At 28.7% G+C, this 24,041-nt stretch overlaps 1 protein-coding gene across 1 annotated transcript in view; it reads left to right on the top strand.

The window, feature by feature from the left end:
* The first annotated feature begins 1,567 nt into the window (after nt 1-1,567).
* Nucleotides 1,568-24,041, top strand: part of LOC123296194 — a 67,388-nt gene continuing 44,914 nt past the window's right edge. Inside the window, exon 1 of the mRNA XM_044877655.1 lies at nt 1,568-1,657. Within this exon, the coding sequence (XP_044733590.1) occupies nt 1,568-1,657 (90 nt within the window). The remainder of the gene's footprint in view (nt 1,658-24,041) is intronic.

The following is a 24,041-nucleotide window of genomic DNA, read 5'->3' as shown; positions in this document are numbered from 1 at the left end:
TTATATTTCGGGCGATATCATAGAAAATACTCAACCAATTGTGGGTCGTTTTTGGGTCGAAATTAGCTTTTATATCGAATCATTTTCCGAAACAAAAAGTTGTTTGTGATTTTTTTGTTTTTTTCAAAGAAAAACTTGAAGAAAAGAGACAAAATTTCGTCTCCAAAATACCTTGTTTAGATAGTGTTTAATACTACGCTTTGCATTTTTTAAAATAAATTAGATAAATTAAAAAAAAAAAAAACAATAACATTTATACTGAATAAATAAAATTGATGAAATGGCGTTTTCGAAATTTTCTATTTTCATCTTGTGTAGTTTATGAGAAAAACGGTTAAAAGTTTTGGCCTAATTTGCAGTCTTGGTGGAACTATGGTGTAAACAAAAAAATATTTCAAACAAAAGTTGTTTGTTTTTACATAAGGAACATATTTCTTACGGTTTACGAGACGGGTCTTTTATGTCTTGATATTTACAAAATTGGTTCTACAGACCCAAGATCCCGTAGGGGATTGGACTAAATTTTTTAAATCTCTTCAGGTGAAGAATTTTTATTGGATGTGCAGAAAAGTGAAGTTCATGAAAGAGGAATGTACTCACTAGTGACGTCATACGTGGCTATCGTGAGATTGCATATTAAACTTTGTTTGGCTAAAAAGAGATGGGAAACTTTTGAATGCAATCTTTGATTGATTATATAACTTCTTCGTTTTTAATCAATTTTAAAATCACATTTAAATTTTGTCATGGTATCTAGTTTTAAATTTTTATGGGTAATATGGTTTATTCGACATCAGGATTATGCCCTATTGACCTATGTTGCTGATTTACGAATTCAATCTCACTTTTAATATCTTGAGCAGGCTATTAAAATTTCAGCTCGATTTCTCTTTTGGCTTTTTAGTGATAGACAGATGGCCTGACGGACAAATCGAAATGGACTAATTAGGTGACATTATAATTAGGTATCATCAATATTTCTAAGCGTTACAAACTTGGGACAAAAATTAGAATACATTGATATATATTTAATATATACAGTGTATAAAAAATGATTCAACAGAAAATCTACGGAAGAAAGACGAATGCACCCTTTCAGATTTTTGTGTGTAGAGCCCTTGATTTTAGTCGTATCGTAATGAAACTCTATAAGTATATAAGCCAACCAATCGAAGTAAAAAGGACGTGAATATTGTCCTTACGCCCTTTTTCCACCGAGTTCCTCAATTTTTATTTGATGTGAATGAAATTTTATATTCTGAACTACTGACAAGAAAAAAAATTGTTTTGGAAATTTGTTAAAAACTATTAATATTAATTTTCAATAACTATTTTTCAGTAATATTTTCCATTTTATCTGATGTAATAGGTATTGTAATTAATTTATCATGTGATAAAAATACTAACGAACCGAGTGATACTTGATGACAACCTTGATGTGTGATGATACTGTGAGATAAATATTATAATGTGAAGCTTAATACCCAAGCGTTAATATTAATAACTAGTGTTATGAGTGTTTATATTATTAAATGATAAGAAAATTTTCATCAAAAATATAAATAATATGGCATATGTGTTATGGCGTGTATTTATGAAAAAATATTCAAAAGTACGTTTGGGTATTCATCGTAATGCGTTACCACCTATAAACAGCGTAAGTATTTATTGTTTGTTTTTGAATGTGTTCATTCATGGAATTTATCAATTTCGAAATTATTTTTAATTTTTTCTGCACTTTTTCCTATTTGCAGTCTATTTTTTTGAGAAAAGCTTTTATTTTATATTTTTTAGGAATTTTAATACGACTTAATGAGTATAGTTTGTAAAAATTCGAAATTCATCCATTAATTTTTGTATATCGTCCCCCATCTACTTGAAGGTTAAAATTCTTTTTCTAAATGTAGATAGGACCTCATAAGAAGTGTTAGAATCTCTGAAAAACGATAATTTAAAAAAAAAAAGCAAGGTAAAACAAAAATTGACTGAGTTTAATTGTTGAGAAAATTTTAAGTAAAGAAAGATAGTCACTCTTAGGTAGCCACAGTCGTGTATATGTAACTTGACTGTGTGGTCACACATACATAACTGATATAATGTTCTAATATAATGTTCTAATTTAATTTGCTCCCTCGCGTGTAAATCGTCATGTTTATGAAAAAATGTTTCAAACAAAAATTGTTAATTTAATTTAAAAGGAACATTTTTTATATTTAACCTTTTGTTCTATTCTATCTCTAACGGTTTACAAGATGAAGATCCCTAGGACCCAAGATCCAATTGATATATATGATACTCATTTACGAACTCAACCTCACTATTTACGAACTCAACCTCACTATTTACGTCCTGAGCACGTTATCAAATTACTAAATTTCAGATTGATATCTCCTTTCGTTTTTGAGTTATCGTGTTGACGGACAGACGGATAGACAACCGGAAATGCACTAATTAGGTGGTTTTATGAAAACCTATTCCAAAATTTTGTTCGTGGTATCAATTTTTTTAAGCGTTACAAACCCAAGACTAAACTTAATATACCTTGATATATTTCATAGATACATGGTATAATAATACATCTCTAAATTTTTGAATTGTTTACGTGAAAACATACTCTTTCAATAGAATCATTCGAGAATCATTAAAATTGGTTCTTAATAAGTGAAAATATCGCGTAACAAAAAAATACAGTCTACCTGGCAGCGTCCCCTTTTTCTTCCGATAAAAATACAAAAATCATTTCCTTGGAGTTTTGTTTTCATCAATAAGTTTGCGTAGCTCTATTCTAGATTTTCTGGATTTCTTTGACAAGAAATCGCTGGTGAAAAGAATTTTCGTTTGAGGAAAAAGCTGTTAACATGATCTTTAACAATATTGTTTCGAATTTCTGGTTTTAATAGAGTTGTCTAAATATACTCAATGTACCTACTTACTTCTACAAGTACTTAGAGTACTTCTGTAATTTTTGCGTATCTGTTTCAGTATCTCTGTGGTATAAATGAGAAAATCAATAGAAATCTGACACTATTTCCTAGTCTATTGGATAATTAATTTTTTATGATATGCATTTTCACCGTTGAATGTTGCTAAGTAAAAAATCTTTAACACATACATATATGACTTCCCACGATGAGTCGATGTCTATTTTAAAATTTTCATGGTCAAATTGAGAGTTATATTGTTCATTTCTCATTAGTTTAACATTAAGTGGGTTTCGTTTTAGCTGAATTATTTTATAGCCTCCAGCATTGCAAAATTTATTTATTTGCATTTTACGACTTGCAACTTTTTTTTCGGGGGAGATTAATTAGTTTGTAGATAAAATTCCTTGATGTTTTTTAGTAAAAGTTATTTAGCAAACTATTTTTGGCTAAAAATTACATTTTTTAGAGGTAATTGAGATTTTATTATTTATTTTTTTACACAATTTTTAATTGCACAACTAGTTTCGATTTCTATATGAAATCTTCTTCAGGTAATCAATATTTTTCATTAACTTAAAAATAATTTAGTTTTGCAAAACACCTCCTTTGCTCTGACGTGCTCCAGGTCTGAGGTTCAATTTTTTTATGTTTTTGGACATATCGATGTAGCTCACAAAATCATACTATCTTCTACGAGCTTTACAGCCTCTAGCATATTAATTTTACTGTGCAGGCCTTTATCAGTTTTTCTCACATGATTTCCCACCGTTATGACTACAAAATCTGAAGCAAATAATACAAATAAACTCAATTTGGTATTATGGAATAAAACTATGGAACGTTCTTCTATTGTGCCCCATGGGTTCTCAGAATTTTCAAAATCTACTTAAGTGCATTTAATAACAAAAAATATTAAATTTATACAAAAAAATAGCACATGCTTGCTGTAATTATGTATTTTTTTTTGTGAAATGATTACCTACAAAAAAAAAAAAGAAAAAAAAAAGAAAATTCTCCAGTTCGAAATTTTATCTTTACACTGCTCAAAATAATTTTGATCGCCTCAAAGCTGAGGTGCTGTAATGGATTCATGTGAAAGCGCATGAATTGATTTGAATCTTGAATAATTTTCTGCGGTGTTCCATTGAGACCCCACTGCCCTTTTATAATCTACTACATATTAACAACCACACATGCTAAATATGTGATGGTTTTAGCGTGCAAAATATTCGAAAAAAAGTATTGTGAAAATGGTTGGAGGTGCTAATTTTCAGAATTCATTTTGCTTGAAAACGACTACAAATTAAATATTAAAAAACGATGTTCTAATCTTTAAATTTACATTTACACCGTTTCAGAGACTTTTATTTATTTAACAGAAGTTTAGATACCTTAATTATAGTAATAAAAGTGATTGCGTATTATTTTAAATAGATGATAATAAAATTAAATGTATGAATTAAATTATTATTTATGATTTAGAATTATTGTAGAAAATAGTACCATCTGAAAATTTTCTTTGAATATAAATAGATTATTGAAAATTTTGAAAAACAAAAATATTATTGTTTAATTTAAAAAGTTATGTTTATTATCAAATTTGAAGTGGAAAAATATTTCATTTTAAATTAAGCATATGCAATTCATTTCGATTTCTACGTCATACTGACGTATACTGGAAAACATTATTTGATTTATTCCAATAATAAATTCAGTGAAAATTAATTTTCATTATGAAATTTTTGCACACCATAGAAGTTAATTCACAAAAATAACTCAAAAATGAAGTATTCAAATCTTACAGGCATTTTTTCGTATCCTTATCTTTCAGGTATTTGGATTTATTGACTGTTGATAATAGTAAAACTTTTATGAAATTGATCTTGGCGAAATCGTGTAAGGTCAAGGTATACGATTGATTGGTAATCCTAATGGTTAGAAAAAATTTCTTGTAACAACGCTAGTTTTTTTTCGAAGAGACAAGCATGTCGAATTCTTAAGCTTTAACTGTACAATTCGACTTCCACAACTGTCTCAGTGAGGAGGAGGAAGAAATGATGATACATCTCTTCTATCACTGTCGCGATTTTACAACGGGAAAATTGACGTAATAAAGTCAGATATTCAAGGTTCTTTGATAGAATTTCGGAACTAAAACATTAAATGTCATGTCTCCCCAATTGATTCTGAGGAGCTCAAATTGGTGCAAGGAATAACGACTTCTTGCGGGCAATCTTTGCAGCTATTACAATGAGCCATATGATATAAGTGTGTCTTCGGCCGGACAGGTCATACTGCTATAATTGTTTACAAAACTGAATGGAAATAGCACTTCATATAAACAAGATGTTCCACGTCAAACTTTCTTCTATTCCTACCTAAAAATTGGAAGACAGGTCATTATTCGAAACGATCGCATGAAAGCGTATCAAGGTTGTTAGTCGCTTTCTTGATATTTTTTTGGGTTTATAATATGTAAAAAAATATTTGATTAGCTTCATGAATTTGCATTTCTTTCAAGATTTAATTCAATTTTCAGATTATGCCGAATAGATCATCAGTTTTACCGCTGTAGCACAGTTTTTTTATAGTTACCAGATTTTAGTTAGCAATTACCTTCGAAACACTGAAGTATTAATCATTACTTCTTTTTGTTCTTTAATTTAGTAGATAGTAATATCAAAGAAATATTGTGATTATACCGTTAATTCTTCAACAGGTTTCGATTAGTTATGGTTAATAATAAATTAACCTGATAGTTTGACAAATTTTTGCTTGTAATCTTATATATTAAAAAAAAAAACGTCATCCTACATGGAGAATACAAGACAAAAGAGAATAAACCACAAGCAAGCATATCTCCTCAGTCCTCACCCACATACATTTATCAATTTATCTGTATCTGTATCTATATCTAATTTTCTTGAAAAATGGTCTTTATATTTATATTTATTATGTTGTTTTATTACACATGTTATGCTTAGGTCATGATTTTATAATGTTTTATTACAATATTTTGTAAGTAAATTAAATCATTCAATGTTCATTGGTCAATAAGGTGTGTTTGTTCTTTTTGAACTTTGAATTTTATTTATATAATAAGGTTAAACGCATACTGGTCATGTGAAACACTTTTGTTTTAGCTTGCTTAAAACGTAACAGAAGTCGGCAAAGTGATTTTTTAACTTCCTAGTAAAGGGAAGTTCTTGTAACCAATCTGAAAATGCAAATCGAAATTTTCATAATATCTTTTTGTTTATTACCACTTTAGATAAAAGTCGTCTGTCACCACTTTAGATGAAAGTCTGTCACCACTTTAGATGAAAGTTTGTCACCACTTTTAGATGAAAGCCTTTTACCACTTTTAGATGAATGTCTGTTACCACTTTTAGATGAATGTCTGTTACCACTTTTAGATGGAAGTCTGTTACCATATTTAGATGGAAATCATTTGTGCATTTGTTATTCTGGATACTTGATGTCATTATACTGTCGTTGCGTACGCATTTGTGTATGTGTTCAGGAAGCTTTTTTCGTTCACGATTTATCGTGAGTGTAAAGTGATGGTGATTTCGGACTTACGCCAATCGTTGCGTAGTAACATTAAGATGGTATTAGAAACCTTGGCAAAAGTGTTGGGAAGCACAGTTATTATTATTAAGGTATTTTCATAATCTGGGAAGTTGAATACGTGGACCATAAGGGTCGTTTTTACTGTATCACAGTTCAGTTTAGGTTTGTAAATGGGTAGGTTGAAGGGCTGACGTTAAGGGTGCATTTTTGAAATGATCCAAATAATCTAGGGTCGTTTTATTGGGTTCAAAACATAGGTATTTGCTTCTTTGGAAGGAGAGAGGTATACAAAAATGGGAGCAAAAGGGTTTATGGTAACATCCGAAATATAAATCTATAAGATTTTCTGTAAAAGATACAATGGCAAAATGCGGAACACTCATTATGAAAAAATCAATTACTTCTGACTCCTGGTATATGACGGGCGGGGTCTTAATAATATTATTTGTTGTTGTTTTCTGAGAATAATATAATAATAAAAAGCTCATTGAGATAATTTGATAATTAAATAAAGACAACAACTTATACCAATTAAATCACTCTATAGTTTTGTGAAAGCCCCTTCCATATCATTAAATGACTATTGATATAAGTTTAAATGTCTGTCATTGTTAATTTAAATGACTATCTATATAATTTTTCTAATTTTTTCCATAAACATATCCCCTCAATTAGACCTCAGATCGAAAAACGGTAAATAACTTTTTCCTTCGTGTTTATGAGCTTATTCAGGAAGTTAAACGTTTTGCAGTCAATTATAGAACACCCTGTATATACAGGGTATGAAAATTAAAATATAACTTGATTGGAAATTTTATTTCAGCATTTATTTAAATATTAGAAAATATTCTGCCCACTGTTATTATTTGTGAGCAGAGTTATCAGAGTTAAGGGTTTGAATAACGTACAACACGTATCCATGATTGATTGTACGTCTAAAGTGTTCCAATTCATTGACGTATCCCATAAAAATCCTGATATTTTTTGTTCAATAACCGAATATATATAACGCCATTCTTGGCCTAAATCTTTATTTTATTGCTATGGGAAAAACATAATTGTCGTTTGAATCACAGTTTCTTTGAAAAAACCTGATTAGTCATAATGATGCAGTTTATGCATGGCGGTTATGTTCAAGAAGGAAGAGATAATATTTTTTTTTAAATGACGTTATAGCTAATAAAGTAATTGTAAGCTTGTCGCGTGTGAACTTCAAATCACGTTGTTTCAATGCTGACTGACTGATATGTTGCAACCGAATAAGATACCTTATAACAATAAATAAGTAAATGCAATAATAATATATAAATAAATATAGTTAGTGGTTTATATTTACAAATATACAACACTTACAAATATATATCATTTAATTGTAAATATAACCTTTTACACTCTATTTAGCATTCATTACATCAATAATAATATTATTATGTACAGAATGGCTCTGAAATGGGGATTTTCTATAGAATACTTGAAAAATCTTATACAGAGTGTAAATGAAAATAACTTGAGAAATAAGCTTGACGGAAGAGAATTTTTCAAATAAAAGGTGTTGGGTTCAAAGAACATTTGTTGTCCTTGAATTAAATTTTCCTCTCGGGATCATTTAAGGATGTACGAGCGTCAGGGCAATTTTCGATAAAAGGCTTGATTTAAAAAAAATATGAAGTTAGAGTAAATCTAAATCAATTCTGAAAACTAAAGGTTGGGTTGCCCGATTATTTAAATAAATAAATGACTTCAAAGGTATAGGCATATTAAACATTGGTTTTATGGGAAAACGGTAGATGGATGATATGTTTTCATTGTTTTCTCCAAAACTAGTCGGTGGAAATTAAACAAAAAACTATTTAAGTTAAAACCTAAAAAAATTATTGAAAATAAAAAACCAGTTGTGCCCGACTAATTAAGGATTTATAAGTTCCGTAGTGTGAACACAAATTACCAAATATATATATTTTAAATTTGGATGGTAAATTATGTTATAACTTGACAATATAAGACGAAAATTAAAAATAAAATTTTTCGATATCTGGATTATTTTTCAAAATATTGAAAATTGAAAATTTTGTTTAATTATTTATTTTTCGATACTTCGAAAACCAAGGCAGATATCGAAAAATGTTATTCTTATTTTTCGTCTACATTCATGAAGTTATAACAAAATTCATCATCAAAGTTGAAAATAAGGTACAAATAATTTCAACCCTAAGTCTAAAATTGCCTCGTACAACCTTAACAGTCGATCCAGGTTCAGATAAAAGTTAGAATAGATTAGGTTAGGTTATATTGGCTGTCCACGAAAGACACACTTACGCTATGGAGCCCATTGTAATACCATACGTTGTTTTACTACCTTTCCGCTGATAATTTCATTTATCTTATCAGCTTCTCAATTTCAGAGTCTTAGTGCACCTTCGTCATGCATATACCATGCACTGCACCAGCCCATCACAACTATTAATTAAATTAATTGTGTTGCGACGGCGAGAATCGAAATGTACTTATAATTAGTCAATTTGGTAAGTGCTTTAAGGGAAGTCAAACTATTTCTTGTATGAGATCTGTATCTTTTATGCAATTTAGAAAAAAATTCGTTAGCATGGATCTATACACCTCTAGTTGTTGACAGATATAGCGGAGTTAGTTTCATTTTTAGTTAAAGTACGAGTTTTGTTTCATTCGATTAAAATCCCATCCCAAACGGTGGCAGAATGCATTTGCACGTTTGGTTTCACTTGTCGTGCCGATCGATATCTACTCATAGTTGAAAATGATTGACAATGATAGTTGATAATAAAAGCTAATTGAACCAATTGAGTAACATGCATTTTCCACAATCTTCTTCTTATTCAACAACAAAAAGTGAAATTAATTTTCTAAAAATTTCTACACATGTTAAAAAAAAGAAGAAAATATGACATCAAGATAATATATTTAATTATTTATATTAAAATTATGATTATTACAAGTTGAACAATTATTAATTATGTGAATATTTATTAAAAATATGTATAACATCGTTGGTTTGTCACACAAGTAGACAGACAGACAGACAGACAGACATATTTGTATTGTTTCCTTTATTAATTAAATGTAAAAAAATAAGTAATAACAATATAAACGTTACAATTAATTAAAATGAATGAATATTTGTGTACCATTTTAAAACTATTATTATGGACCGGCAGCTAACAACATTTTAAATTCTCTCTTTTATTGTATGCCATTTATTATTTTTATTATAGCACATTTGGTGCGCAACAATAGTGACATAGTGGCAGTTTTGCAAGGTTCTTAAACAAAAAAATATAATAAACGAAAAAAAATTGTTTTGATGCGGGTTTTGTTAAACGAAAAAAAATAGTTGTACCCAGTATCATAAGTTTAAATATTAACATTTTTGGATTTAAAATCGTTCACAACATCTTGCAAGTAAATATTTTCAGTACATCATTTTTAATCGCCATTATCGACAACGGGGATTACTGAGACACTGATGAAGTTTTTTATTAGACAAAACATTTTTCAAACTAAAATCGTTCGAAATAAAATCGGGTAAGATGTTGTTTTTTTGTTTTTTAAAGAGTTGCGTTCTTATTCTAATTCTGCCGTGATATGCTTTTTTAAGCGGTTCCAAAGCTGCGTAAAAATACAGATTGTCATGATACTAGAAATGTTTTGGGAGTTCCTAAATCAATTTTTTATATTAACACAAAATTTTGGACATCGAATTAAAGAAAAAAATTTATGCAGATTAATAAATTTGTTTTTTTTTTTTTTTATTTACCTTATTTATTGTAAAATATTGTTTTTTTTTTTAAGATAGCGTTTTTTATTTGACGACGGCAGAATTTTCCTCTATCTCTATCTTTATCCGTCTTAAAGCCACAGTGGAATTTGGCTTTAAGGTGCCAATCGCCATCTCTTAAAATAATTAAATGCCGTTCAGTGGAAGACGTATAAGACAATTTTTAATTATTGTTAACTGTCGGTCCATTATTAGAAAACTGCGTGAACAATTATATTCAATTAATAATTTCCATTGAATGGATGGAGGAATACACACATTTTTACTTTTTTTTTTTTTTCTTTCTTCAAAGTTGATTGTTTTTATTAAAAAAGGAAGGTTCAAAATTATTTCTCTATTTTTTTTGTTTGAAGAGATAGATTATTAAAAGAGAAAGAAAAGAAAGAATATGATTTATTATCTTTTTTTTCTTTATGAATTAATATGCAAATTTAATAGTGGAAATTATATAAGTGAAAAAACTCAGCATGAAAAGCTTATTCATAATATTTTGGATCGACGAGTTTTTAACTTCCTGGCAGGAAGTTAAATTTATTTTGATTCATTTGTTTAGAGCTAGATAAAATTACAATAACACTTTCAAACACTTCGATAATTTTTTTTTACTCAACTTCGCATATTCCAACAAAATTAGTATATACACATATATTATACTAGCTGCATCCCGCGATTAAAAGAGATTTTGAGAGTTTTCATCGTTACTATGTGTAAATTAATCAAGCCTTCTTGAGAAAAATGTGTTTCACGGACTTTTAAAAAACTCTTTTAAAAACACGGTTCCTGTGTTTTCCTCTGACCCCTAAACTACCACTATCAAAAATTATGTCGATCCTGTGCTGTATGAAAAATTAAAACAAATCTATCCCACAGGAACCATACATTTTACCGGGATAAAAAGTAGCCTATGTGGTATTCTAGACTATATATAATATATCCCTGTGCCAAATTTTATCCTGATCCGTTCTGGCGTACTTTAGTAACAAATCTGTCCATCAATCCATCCAAACTTTCACGATTATAATATATATCAGATATCAGCGGCAATCAGTTTATTTATAGTAGGTTTTATACAGTGCTCTTGACCTGATGTGATTATTGTTTTGAGTGAAAACACGTCGATTTAGATATCGAGGGAGAAGTACAAAAATACTACCTAAAGAATTTTAGATTTCATCCCTTCACCTTTAGCCAACCCCACTTTGAAATTTCGCACCCCTACCTTGTGATACATAATTTGAAAGTTCTCTATTCAGCCATGATAAAACAAATGAAATCTTAAATCTACTACAGTTTGAAATGGTCACCATTATTTGCTGGACAAAAATACATTCTGTAGAAAAATTTATTGAAGGGTTATATCTTCCATTTCCTGTGCAGTCAATCTTAAGAACTAATCGATCGATTTCATTTTTTTTTATCATGGTTGATTAGACCTGATTTTGTGTTCTTTAAATTTATTTAATATTTTTCAATCCTTTCTGATAATTTTTCCGATCAATTTGGCTTGGAAGTGTTAATCTTTGAACTTTCTTGAGGGTTAATAATCTTTCAACTCGGTTTATATTTTTGATAATGAAATCACGTCATATACCGTTAAAAAACTATAATTAAAACACGAGAAATTCATGTATATATTTTGTATAATTTTGAATATATTTTTGATAAGATTTATGTGGGGAAAATTAACTGTAAAAAAAAAGAAACATTTTTATGAATGTTTAAAAAATATTATCAATAACAATACAATATTTGCCATTGTTACACTAAGAGCCAGGCAGATCAAATTTTGTATGTGCGCTGAACTTCTTGCACACGATTTTGAAAATACAAGAATGTATTTTGAATCAATAAAGAGTATTGCGTATAGTACAATATCATAATGCACCTAGAATTACCCTTGTCAATTGTACCTGAAAGATCTCTCGTCAACATATTTCTCTACTACTCTTTCTCTTACAAGAATCTACCAAAATTAAGTGAATTATGTATTACCTACCATGTATCAATAGAATTGAAACTTTACGTCCCATAAACTTTATATTTAAGCCTGGAATATGGTATGAAATCACCAATAGCCATTGATTTACGTTGGGTATGGTTTATAAAACAATATGCAATTGTCTGCTTGAAATAGACAATCTGTTTGTTCAAAAACAAAACCACATTGGAATCAGTCTTCAGCCTTCCTGCGTTCTCAATAACTTCATTTCAATAGGGGAAGGTGTCCTATAATGACCCCCCTTAGAAAAAAAATGTAACTTATTCAAACTATTCGAGATATGTATAACGTCGAAATATTCTTGATTTCTGTATTCAAGTGTTTCAATATTGGCATGTTAATTTCTTGTGATTTGTTCAAATTTTTAGAGCTATTCAATATTTCTCAAAAGGGATCCTATTATTGACCTTGTAAGAATAGGTGGATAAAATGATTCCATTGCAGTTTTTACCAAACAGTTCACATAAAATAATAATTAATCTTTTACATTGCATCAACGATTAGAATGAAAACAAAAATCACTGATACAATTATCCAATTCAACACATTCAAAACCCGCCACATGATGGGTGATTTTATCTATTATAATTTTATACTCAAAATCGGGATCATTTTAACGTTTATAAAGGGGATCATTTTACTCGTAACGACATATTTTAATATTGTCATAAAAACTGACCTTATAATTTATTATATGCCTATCAAAATGTGTTATAATATTATTAACAGTCAATAGAAGCCAACCAGTAAAACAAACAGCCGGCGAAAACTAACCGGCTGAATTTTATGATGAAATTTGTTTTACCATAGATCATAAGCAGTAAAATTTATATTTTTGCTATGAAACACAAAATAACTTATACATCGCCATAAGTCTTTGTTGAACGATTTATTTGATCACGTGGAAGCCATCTATCGATAAATATACTAGATGGCTTTAATGGTTCACTTAAAACAACGAGGGATCATTTTATCTTGAGGGTCATTATAGAGCACTCTCCCCTACATACATATATGCCAGTAATTAGCAATATTTGTATAGAAACTACAAAATGATTCAAAGTACCTTGTACTCTAGGTACTAAATCTGACCTTACTAATACTAAAGTCCAGCGCATAGTATAAAATTTACCTGGCTCTTAGTGTATAAATTTTTTTTAAATGTATATCATAATAATATACTTTACTTAATTAATTACTGAATAAATAATATAAATACAATTAGTGTAGTGACATCCGTTCGTAAGCAAATTTAACAATAGCTAGGTATTAAGCGCGAATTATAAAATAACATTAAAAAAGTGAAGGTTAATACTTTTTTATTGTGTATTTAATTTTTGATTAGTTCTCACGGTTGTTATTTTTCATAGTTCATTTTGAATTAAACCAACCACACACAATACACAAAAATCATCATAAAATCATAATTCATCTTGCTTTGCTTGCATATCCTAAAATTTAATTAAAAACGGTTTTTACTTTTTTAATTGTTTGGTTCCGCTTTTACTTTATCAATTTCAAATCTATACATTTAATTTTTGATATTTTAACATTGAATATTTTCAACAAATTTTCCACATAATGTTTCTAATACCTTCTAAATCAATCGCTAATAACAGTAGTTTATAGGGAGTGTTGGCTACGTCCTAGACCGGATATATCTAAAGGACTCGGGTTTGAGTTCTGGCTTCTGTGTAATTTTTTCGTTTCTTTCTTTTTGTTTAAATAAAAATATGTTATGTGCTTTAACCCATTGAAATGTACACTCTCGCCCTCAAGTAGAAAGTGGTATAATGTGTTAATATGACAAAGGCTATTAAAAGTATTATGTATGAGGTACTTGGACGTATTTTAAATACACAAAATTTTAAACAAAAGTACAAATTTGTCATGGGTAGTAAGTATTTGAAATAAAATTGGATACTGATAACTTATAACGTTTCATTTAACAACTAATGAATCATTTATAAACAAGTGAAATTTACAAAATTTCCTCGACAAATGTAGAGTACGGAACTCTAAACTCACACTTGAAACATAACTATGAACATTCTATATTAAATTACCATTTTCCTTATCCAAACTAAACCGATTTTGGAGATCATCGCCTCTTGTTAAGTTGTTTCTACAATCCAGATAAAAACACTTTCCATAAAATTACCTTTCAAACAAAACAAAGAAAAAAATCAAAATCAGTTCATCCGTTTATTAGCTATGATGCCACAGACAGACAGACACATACAGCGATCAAACTTACAATACCACTTTTGTGGTTCGGAGGTCAAAAAATATAAAAATTTTTGTGAGATTCATTTGGGTCTTGTCTTTTTATTTCAGTTGTTTTAAAAATGCCCAAACAAAACTTTTTGTGTCTGATTTATAATACTTCTGATTAATTCATTTTGAGAGTTTTTGTCTCTACTGTTATATATTTCCGAAGATGTTTGTCTCTTCTTCAGTCTTTTCTTCAAAATATTAGTGAACAATATATGTAACAATTAATTCAATATGATGAATTCTAAAAAATGGGATATATTTTCATAGTTTTTTGAAATGTGACTTAGAAGTACAAAGTTAAAAGATTTGTTTAACCCTTTAAAAATTTAAATGTCGGTAAAACTGGGAAAAAATTTTGGGTTCGCTATTTTTATGTACTTGCGCTTCCACCAAATATGTATTATTATTATTATTATCATAATTTCTCCCAATTATCTCCAAAAAAAGCTTTAAAAACATTTCTATTTCCTTATTGTATTCTCGAATTCCTTTAGGATATCAAGTACATGATACTCTAATATTGTCCTCATGCAGTATGCCTGCATCGTTACAAACGAGTTGGTTTCAATTTCAAGCTAATATAAACTTGATAATTAAAGTATTACTAATAATTTGAAACGATCGATAATTGTTGCACGCTAACTTCGAACAATATATGATAATTCATTGAAAGGACGGAAATTCGTCATATTCGCGTTTTCCTTTTAATTAAAAAAAATTACTTCTTAAACTTTAAAACGTTAATCAATTTTATTAATTTATTTACATCAGTTTCAGCTTAAGAACCACATACATTAAAAAATATATATTAAATTTTCTAAATAAAATATAAATTTTCTCAACAATACAATATGACATTGCCATCTGTTTGGTGTTAGTAGAAATATAATAATTAGATACGTTATTTCAACTACTTTTACAATGCTTTCACATTCATATTCAACAGACTATTACTTTAATGTAATGTCTTCAGGTGTCTCACTCAAAATACCTGGGTTCATGTCTATACTAAATACCTGGTATTTTAAATTCATTAACTGACTAACTAACTAAGTTAATTGTTTAATTATTCTGTATATGCTTGGGTTATGTTTGAACAATTTATTATTAGTAAATAAATTGATTAGATATTTAGACAATACCTATTTTTGTTTATTGATGCTAATTTAATACGTAAATGTATTTTTGTTCAAGTGCTAATTTTGTTTATATATTTACTATCTAACCCGGCGAACGTCGTACCGCCTAACAGTTTTTTTTTTTTTTATATGTTACTATCGTCACTCAATTGTTTTGCTTTCCCGGAACCCTCTACTAAAACTGAAACTTTACGGTATGGTATTAAAGCTCAAATTTACTTTTATTATTACGAATCTTCTGTATGGGAATATAGAAAATTGTTGTTTTTAGACTTTTTCAGATTTTCTATTTTTAATATTTTTCTCTCCATAAAAACCATCCTCCTACTTCAACTAATATTATAAAAAAGAATTAGCGAAATCTGTTCAGCTACTCTCGAGATTTTAGCATCACATTCAGCGATTCATTTTTATATTATATATACATATATATATATATATATATATATATATATATATATATATATATATATATATATATATATATATATATATATATATAATTTTATATCTAAGAAGTTTCAACAGTATAAATTTTATTCCAAAAATTGCCCCATTTGATGAAATTAAATTAGATACACTCTTCGATGTTACTTATATATATGTTATATTTTCTACGTCTCATATTTTTAGAGAAAAAGAAAACCAAGGTTTTTCCCCGAAGTTTTTGCTTGCCCGTGGTTGAATTTGGACCAAATTTAAAGTTTAAATTAATCTATATTCTTTTTTTTTTTTTTTTTTAATTTTTTTCTTTTTTTGATGTTTATTATATATTAAATAATATGACAGTAATTTTCTTCCTTTTATCAGTTTTTATCAGTCTTTCAAAAATTTTTTCGATCTAAGCGAAAGTTATCTTTAAATGTATAAAAAGTGAATCATGATGAAAAAACATTTGGAGTTGTTTAATTATGAGTATGTACAAATTCTTAACATTATGGATACGCTTATAAGGTAGTTGATAATTTTTTTAATCGAAACGAAAATAACAGAACCGTATTGAGGCTAATAAGTCAACGTCGTAATTAATTTTTTTTTCTATTGTATATTCATCGTGTACTGGGGTTCATCGTATTCTTAATAAGCAATGTAGAAGCTGTAACCGTATTTCCATATGAACGTATTTCAATTTTTTATTTTGTAAATCTTATGTTTCTTTAAGTGAAATTTTCTTACATTTTTATGCAAACACATTTATTTCACGAAGGGCTTAGTATTTGCCAGCCTTTCGATTTTCGTATCCCCATCCCCCAAAAAAACCAATTTACATCCCCAAAATCATTAGACCCATTAGATCCAGAATAGGAGCTATTTTGAGCATTTTTTGTCCTTCGACATTTTTTCCTAAACCTCACCGTTTCTTAAAAATTCGGTTTTTTGATGAAATTTTGTGGCTTTGATCAAATATTTATCTCAAGACCAATTGGTTCTTATAGTTTTTTGGACATTTCTTTTTTTTAAATATTTGTTTTTTCACCTAACCTCGCCGTTTTCGAGATGTCGACGTTTAAAAATTTTTAGGCTCAAATTTGCTATCAACAAGTTTGAGGATGGTTATTTATCGAATGGTTTTGATCAAATATTTGATTAGAAAACCAACCGAGCTTTTGATCATTTTTCAGCTACATAAATTTTTTTCGGTTATTGCTGAACAGAAACGACTATAGTTAGAGTATTGGTGGTTGAAGAGAGGTATCTATATTAACAGGATTGTAAACAACATACTTTCTATTGCATGAGAAATAGTTTCGTGGTACCGTAATGTTAAAAATAACACATTATTTGACGACAAGGAAGAATGCAAAACTATTTTACAATACTGCAGGGAAACACCTTAACCGTTTATACAAAAAAGAGACAAAAGATAGAAGCAACACCGTTTCTTTTGTCTTAAACTCGAACTTGTTTATTTTTTCAATCCATTCCTGTATTTTGTTATTTTTAAGAGTGCAGTCAGTATACAACAAACACATATTATTATGACTCAAACAAAACATGTAACAAATAATAATTAAAACCACGTTCCATCCACAACTAAAACAAAAAAAAGACAATAATAATACACCTGCACACACAAAACTAATTATAATAAATAAGGTCCGTTTAATAATCATTTCCGATCTTCAGTCAGGTATAGTTGGTGGATATTACTTGTCATCGTCAATGACATAATAATAATATACACACATTATATACAACCACCATCGTAGAGTTGCGCGCAGAATATTATCAATAGAGCGCCGGTCCTACCCATCCTAAATTCTGTATATGTATACACAATCGACGCTTGTAAAAGAAAAAAAACGGACGGTAGTGTTTCCCGCGCCTATACATTAATATTATTGCTATCGTCGCGACGTTATGTGGTATTAGAGAGAGTATTCTGTGTATGTGGAAAATGCATTCGATGTTGGTTCGCATTCCACCCTCTCATTGATCATCAGTTAAGTTGTGTGTGTTGCTGTCAGTGCGTATTTAAATTTTGACAAGTGTGACGTATTATTTTTAATGTGTTCGGGAAATTCTTGTGTGGAAAGTGATGAAGTGATTTGTGTGTAAAATTTTTCGTTGAAACAATAATTTATTGTGATTGTTTAAAAAGAAAATTATTTTATTAAAATCTCAGAAATATATCTCATAATTTTTATTATTTTCTTCCTTTGGCGTATTTGGAGTACCTACCCTTATAACGTTTGTTTACAATAAATAGGCCAAGCAATTTATACTTTCATTTATAATTGAATGATAGGCGGGGAAAACATTTTGTTTAGTTGATGAAATGTCAATTTCACTTGAAAATTCGAGTTCAACTTCGAAATCAGAAAGTTGACACCCCCCAAAGTATTTTAAATTTTGTAAAAGTGATATGACGAATTCGTAAAAATGACCCCGGAAAGTAATAACTTGCATTTATAAGAACCTGTTCTTAGTTCGATTTGATGAAATGAAAGTGAAAACTGTTAAATATTTCATGTTTTATTGAGGGAAAGGTTTTTAAAGAAAAACCCAACAAATTGAATTTATGCCTTGGTAAAAAATTGAAGGAATAGCAGGTTAAGAGGATTGAAGTTGGTTTCTGGCAAAAATGTATTTTAATTATTAGTACCTAATTATTTCGATGAAAATTTATAACGAAAGCAGCTTGTTTTTAAAAAAGAAATTCTTGCCTTTTTCTTTGTTTTCTTATTATTTGTGAAGATAAGTTTGCATTCATTGGGAAAAAATATTAGAACTCGAAATTTTTGCATATTCAAAACTGTTTGAAAACTGTAAATAAGAATCAAGTTTACCTACCAAAAAGTTCGCTCAATTTGTTCGTCCAAATGTATGTAGTTATTTTTCATAAACTTGATTTTTCCGGGATTGATTCAGTTTAATGTTTGAGGAATAAATCGTAAAGAATCGAAGAGAAACAAACTATTTCATTCCAAAGCTTAAGTTTTTAATTATTAAGCGTTATTTTTATAAATATTAGTGGGCATAATAAATGCGCTGAAAAGAAATATCTTTTTGATTATTGAAAGATTTTTATTGTATTACAATTATTTAAAAAATGCAACTAATTATTTACGAAATATTTGGCTAAACTGATTTTTACTCCTTTGAAATATAAAATAAAGAATGGATTTGTCTTTACTTCAGAGAAATATTCTGAATTTTAAATTAATTTGATTTACATTTCGAATAACAAATTTCTTCATGATTACTTGAACTTTGTTTTAACCGGCCCGAAAGGAGATGATTTTCGAAAAAACCTTCCTGCTTTCCTAAATTATTTACAAAAAATTCGTGAACATCTAGTTTTCATTTATCTTAAAGCACAACGGATTTGATAAATTCAAAATAAACCCTGTTTTATTTGAGAGACTAGAAATCCAGACAAAACAATATTAATAATATACACTTAGGGGTTAATAATAGTTTTCCCTTGAATATTGTGATATGGAAATGAGTGAAAAACTCCCACACACATAAATAATTGATTCTGTCTCGTTTTTGAGCTACTTTTCACATAACATTGATATAAATAAATAAACAGTATGAAAATTTTCTGCTTACCCCATCAATAAAATTTTCCTTCTGCATAAATCATTCGTAACTTATTAGATTCTATTTGTACTTCAGATAAATTGTTTAGTACTTCAGTAGGGTGTTGTTTGGGAGTGGTATATACAGGATGGCCCTTCCCTGACCACATGTACCCCTTATTTTAAAACTGTAGAATGTATTCTTTCAAAAAAGTAAAAACATTTTTCTTTATAAATCGAATGTGCTCCATACGGAAATAAGAGTTTCATTGGTCAAGGGCCAGTCAGTGTAGTGTTTCTACCAATTGAGCCAGGAAAATTTTTAATCGCGTGTCAAACTTTAAAATCGACGAATATATTTTTAATAAGATATTTAAATAAGAATGTTTTTGTTGTTGGAAAAATTTTTGGAACAAGTTTTGTATTCTTTTTAGAGAATCCAATATTCTCTCTAAGTTGTCTTTCTAAATCTAAAAAACCCTTTTTAAAATAAATTAACTTCCGGTCTGAACCTTCCAGATCGAACAATAAGCTGAAAGTATCAGTTTTCAATAGAGAGCAGTCTATTTATACGGAAAAATATTGAAATAATCAAAACTAATTTCACTATTGGGTTTTCCAGCTATGCGATACTCCATCTAGCGTTTTTAATAAGTAACAACGATACACAACCTGTTATTCATAATAACAATATCATTACACGATTTTTTCTGGACTGGAATAAAATGAGAAATGGTTTCTGGAATAAAATCCTCAATGATTTTTACTGTTTCCAAGGAATCAAAATTGTATTGAAAAAAACTCTCAATTTTATTATTTTTTGTTTCTGAAGAATCAAAATAGCATTGTTTTTGTTTTTTTTTTAATTTTCTATATATTTTTAAACAATTTCAAAAACAAAAATAGTTACATTTTGAACTAAAAATAATTTCTCGACACTTGCGTGAACTACACTCCATTAGGATTCGATTAAAAAAATTCTCAATGTTTGTTATTTTTTGTTTCCAAGGAATCAAAATAGTATTTTTTTTTTCATTTTTTAAATATTTGTAAAAAAATTTCAAAAATAAACGTAGTCACGTTTTGAACCGCCAAAAAAGTCAAATTATTTGATACAAATGAATAAAAATTTTCAGTTTTTGTTTTTTTTTCTATGGTGTTAAAACTATATTTTGATTAGTAAACTGCTATTAGATTCTAAATGAAATGAATTCGATTATGATGATTTACTTGGTCATACAAGTCAAATTTGTGACATTATAGCGCAAAAATCTTGTAAATAACGCAAAAATAATTGTAAAACCCAATAAGTGAAAAATGGGTTGTTAGGAGGACACCTTATACATTTATGTAAGTTAGGTAAAAGCGTATTATATACAGAATCGTTTGTATATTATATTGAATAAACATAATTTTCCTCGTTTTTATTCATGAAATGAATGAATATTTTCCTGTAATTGAGATAAGGGAGCGATAAATTTGGTAAAAAGAGATATAAAATAATAATATATTATGATGTTTGTAGATTTGATTGAATCATATGTTTTATTCATATTTATATGTGAGATCAAATATCATTTTATGCAATAAATATCAATTTCTTAATAAATTTGAGTTCGTTTTTTCGTAACAATGTACAAAAAAATTTGGGGAAAAAATTTTCTTTTAACAGAAGATGGTTTTATTTTAAAACAGAAAATTAAAAAGTTAAAATTAAAATACAAAATTTCGTGAATATTCTAAAAGCCGAAAACTTTTATTTAATAGTAGGTGTTCCATCAATCGAAATGTTCTATTTATACTATTTAGAAAGCGATTAAACTTGACACAGCTTCGTCCATTGCTTATATTCTTCGTGGGATTTTCTTACTATACTTCTATTTCCTTACGTTTTTATTTACTCTACGTTCCAATTCCACCATAGTTCTATTTCCAATCGTATTTCTGCATTGTGGTTAGCACATTCAGATGATGCCAATAGTTTCTATTTTCGTTGGAAATTTATTTTTCATTAAGATTGTCTTTCTATTTCCACCCTTGTTTGTCTCTTTTTATTAATTACTTAAGCAACAGTTTAAGTAACGATAAAACTTTCTTTTTTTGTGACAACAATTGAATAAATATAGATCCGTTAAAAAAATACTTTATACCACCCACACCCTAAAAAGAAATGTTGATAAATAGAACGCGGCAGTGAAAATATTATGATAAAATTAGAACAATTTCATCGTATACATTTTTGTATTTAGATATAAATAAGCTGTTACTCATACACACGAGTGGATTAAAAAAATCAATAATGACCTAATTTTCGAGTTTATATTTAACTTTGAAACTATGTAAATAATTTTCACAAAACATGAAAAGCTTTTATTATAAAGAGTTGTTAATTTTCATAATGGAAATGTAATTGAATTAATTAACAATAATTTGTTCCAAATTAACTAATGTTTATCAAGACCTAGATCTTTTTTCCTGTGTTTCTAGGTTAGGTCTTACTTAACGCAACGCGAATTTTAATCCCAGAATACAAATAATATTGATGCATAATAAAATAAGCTATTTCTGGCACTAAAAGTGCTGTTCATTTCTCTTAATTCGCTCAATAATAGATTTGGATATAAATTTTCTGCAGAATTTATTAAAAGTCCTTCGAATTTGAAGTCGTGTCACGATCACCAAGTTATATAGCGAGTTAAAATAAGCAGCTATAAGATACATTTACATTTCTTAAACTTCAATTTTCCTAACTAACCATGGTGAATATTTATTGAATACATATTAAACGCTTTAATGAATATTTAAAGTAGAAACACGTACTTTTTAATTACAAAATAAACTCGAAAAGTAAGCAAAGAAAGTGTTATCATTTCAGAAAACAATGGAACAACAGAAATATCTGTATAATGAAAATAAACCCCAAGGACATTCATGTGTGAATAATTTATGGGCTTACATGGTACTACAATAACCTCTTCTTATACACTTGAGGATTATTACCGTATTTTTAAAAACTAATTAAGTAAATGTTGACCAAACCTTTTTTTCCGTTGGGTCATAATTGAGAAAAAATTACTTCACTAGATAATTATTTATTACACAGGTCTGCGACTAAAAAACTGCATAGGATTTTTTACATTTTCTTATAGATTTTGACCTCCCAAAAACAGGAAAACTATTCAAAACATTCTATCACATAGGTTTTCATAGATATTAGTAACAACATAAACTAGTCTTGAAGTAGTATTATTGCACAGTAAAAATAAATTAGCTTCGCTTCCAATGGGTTATTCTGTGTATATGGAATAAAACTAACTATAACAATTTGGAAATTACCCTGGAAAGAATCAAATATCAAGACCATCAATGGAAGGTTTGTGGGGACTTCAAAATATTCACGATGCTTTTGGGTCAGCAGGCAGGCTATACTAAATACCCATGCTTCTTATGCTTATGGGATAGTAGAGCCAGAAAAAAGCACTGGAGCACTGGACTAAAAGTGATTGGCCACCCCGAGAAACTTTAAAACCTGGGGAGAAAAATGTTATCAATACTAAAAAAAGTTTTGTTGCCACCTCTCCATATCAAATTGGGGTTGATGAAACAATTTGTAAAATCACTGCAACAGGATGGAGACTTTAAATATCTATGTACAAAATTCCTGAAGCTGTCAGAATCAAAGGTTGAAAGGGGGAGTTTTCACTGGACCCGACATAGGAAGGCTTTTAACTGACATCCTCTTTGTGGAAAGTATGATTGAGAATGAAAAAGAAGCTTGGGTATCGTTCAAGGATGTCAAACGAAAGTTTTTTGGAATTACTAAGGATCCTGACTACAAAACCATTGTTCAACTAGCAGCATACGAAGCTCAAAGCTGCAAGATAAGCCTGAAGGTCAATTTTTTGCACTCCTACATAGAATACTTTCTTGAAAACCTGAGAGCTTACAGTGAAGAACAGGGGGAGCGGTTTCACCAGGCTGTCCGCGATATCGAGAGAGGGTACCAAGGAAGCGCATTCTAAAACATATAATTTAGTAAAAATATTTCATGCAGCTTACAAAAAATTTTTTATTGCAGACCTTTGTTATTATTATTATTTATTTATTTATAGTCGCTTTTTAACAGCGACTTATTTTCTTAAAAATTTGATGTAAAAAAGGTGGCAGAAGAATTACTAAAAATACCCTTGCTTTGTAGACCGTAATGTGTCGGTGGCTGTAAAAAATTACTCTTTTTTATGGTGTCACCCTTAATTAAGGTTATCTTAAATTTGGGTTTACACTTATAAG

This window comes from Chrysoperla carnea, chromosome 3, assembly GCF_905475395.1.
Source record: "Chrysoperla carnea chromosome 3, inChrCarn1.1, whole genome shotgun sequence".
Taxonomy (NCBI): Eukaryota; Metazoa; Arthropoda; class Insecta; order Neuroptera; family Chrysopidae; genus Chrysoperla; species Chrysoperla carnea.
The sequence above is the reverse complement of the archived record's forward strand: the minus strand, read 5'-3'. Positions and strand labels throughout refer to the sequence as shown.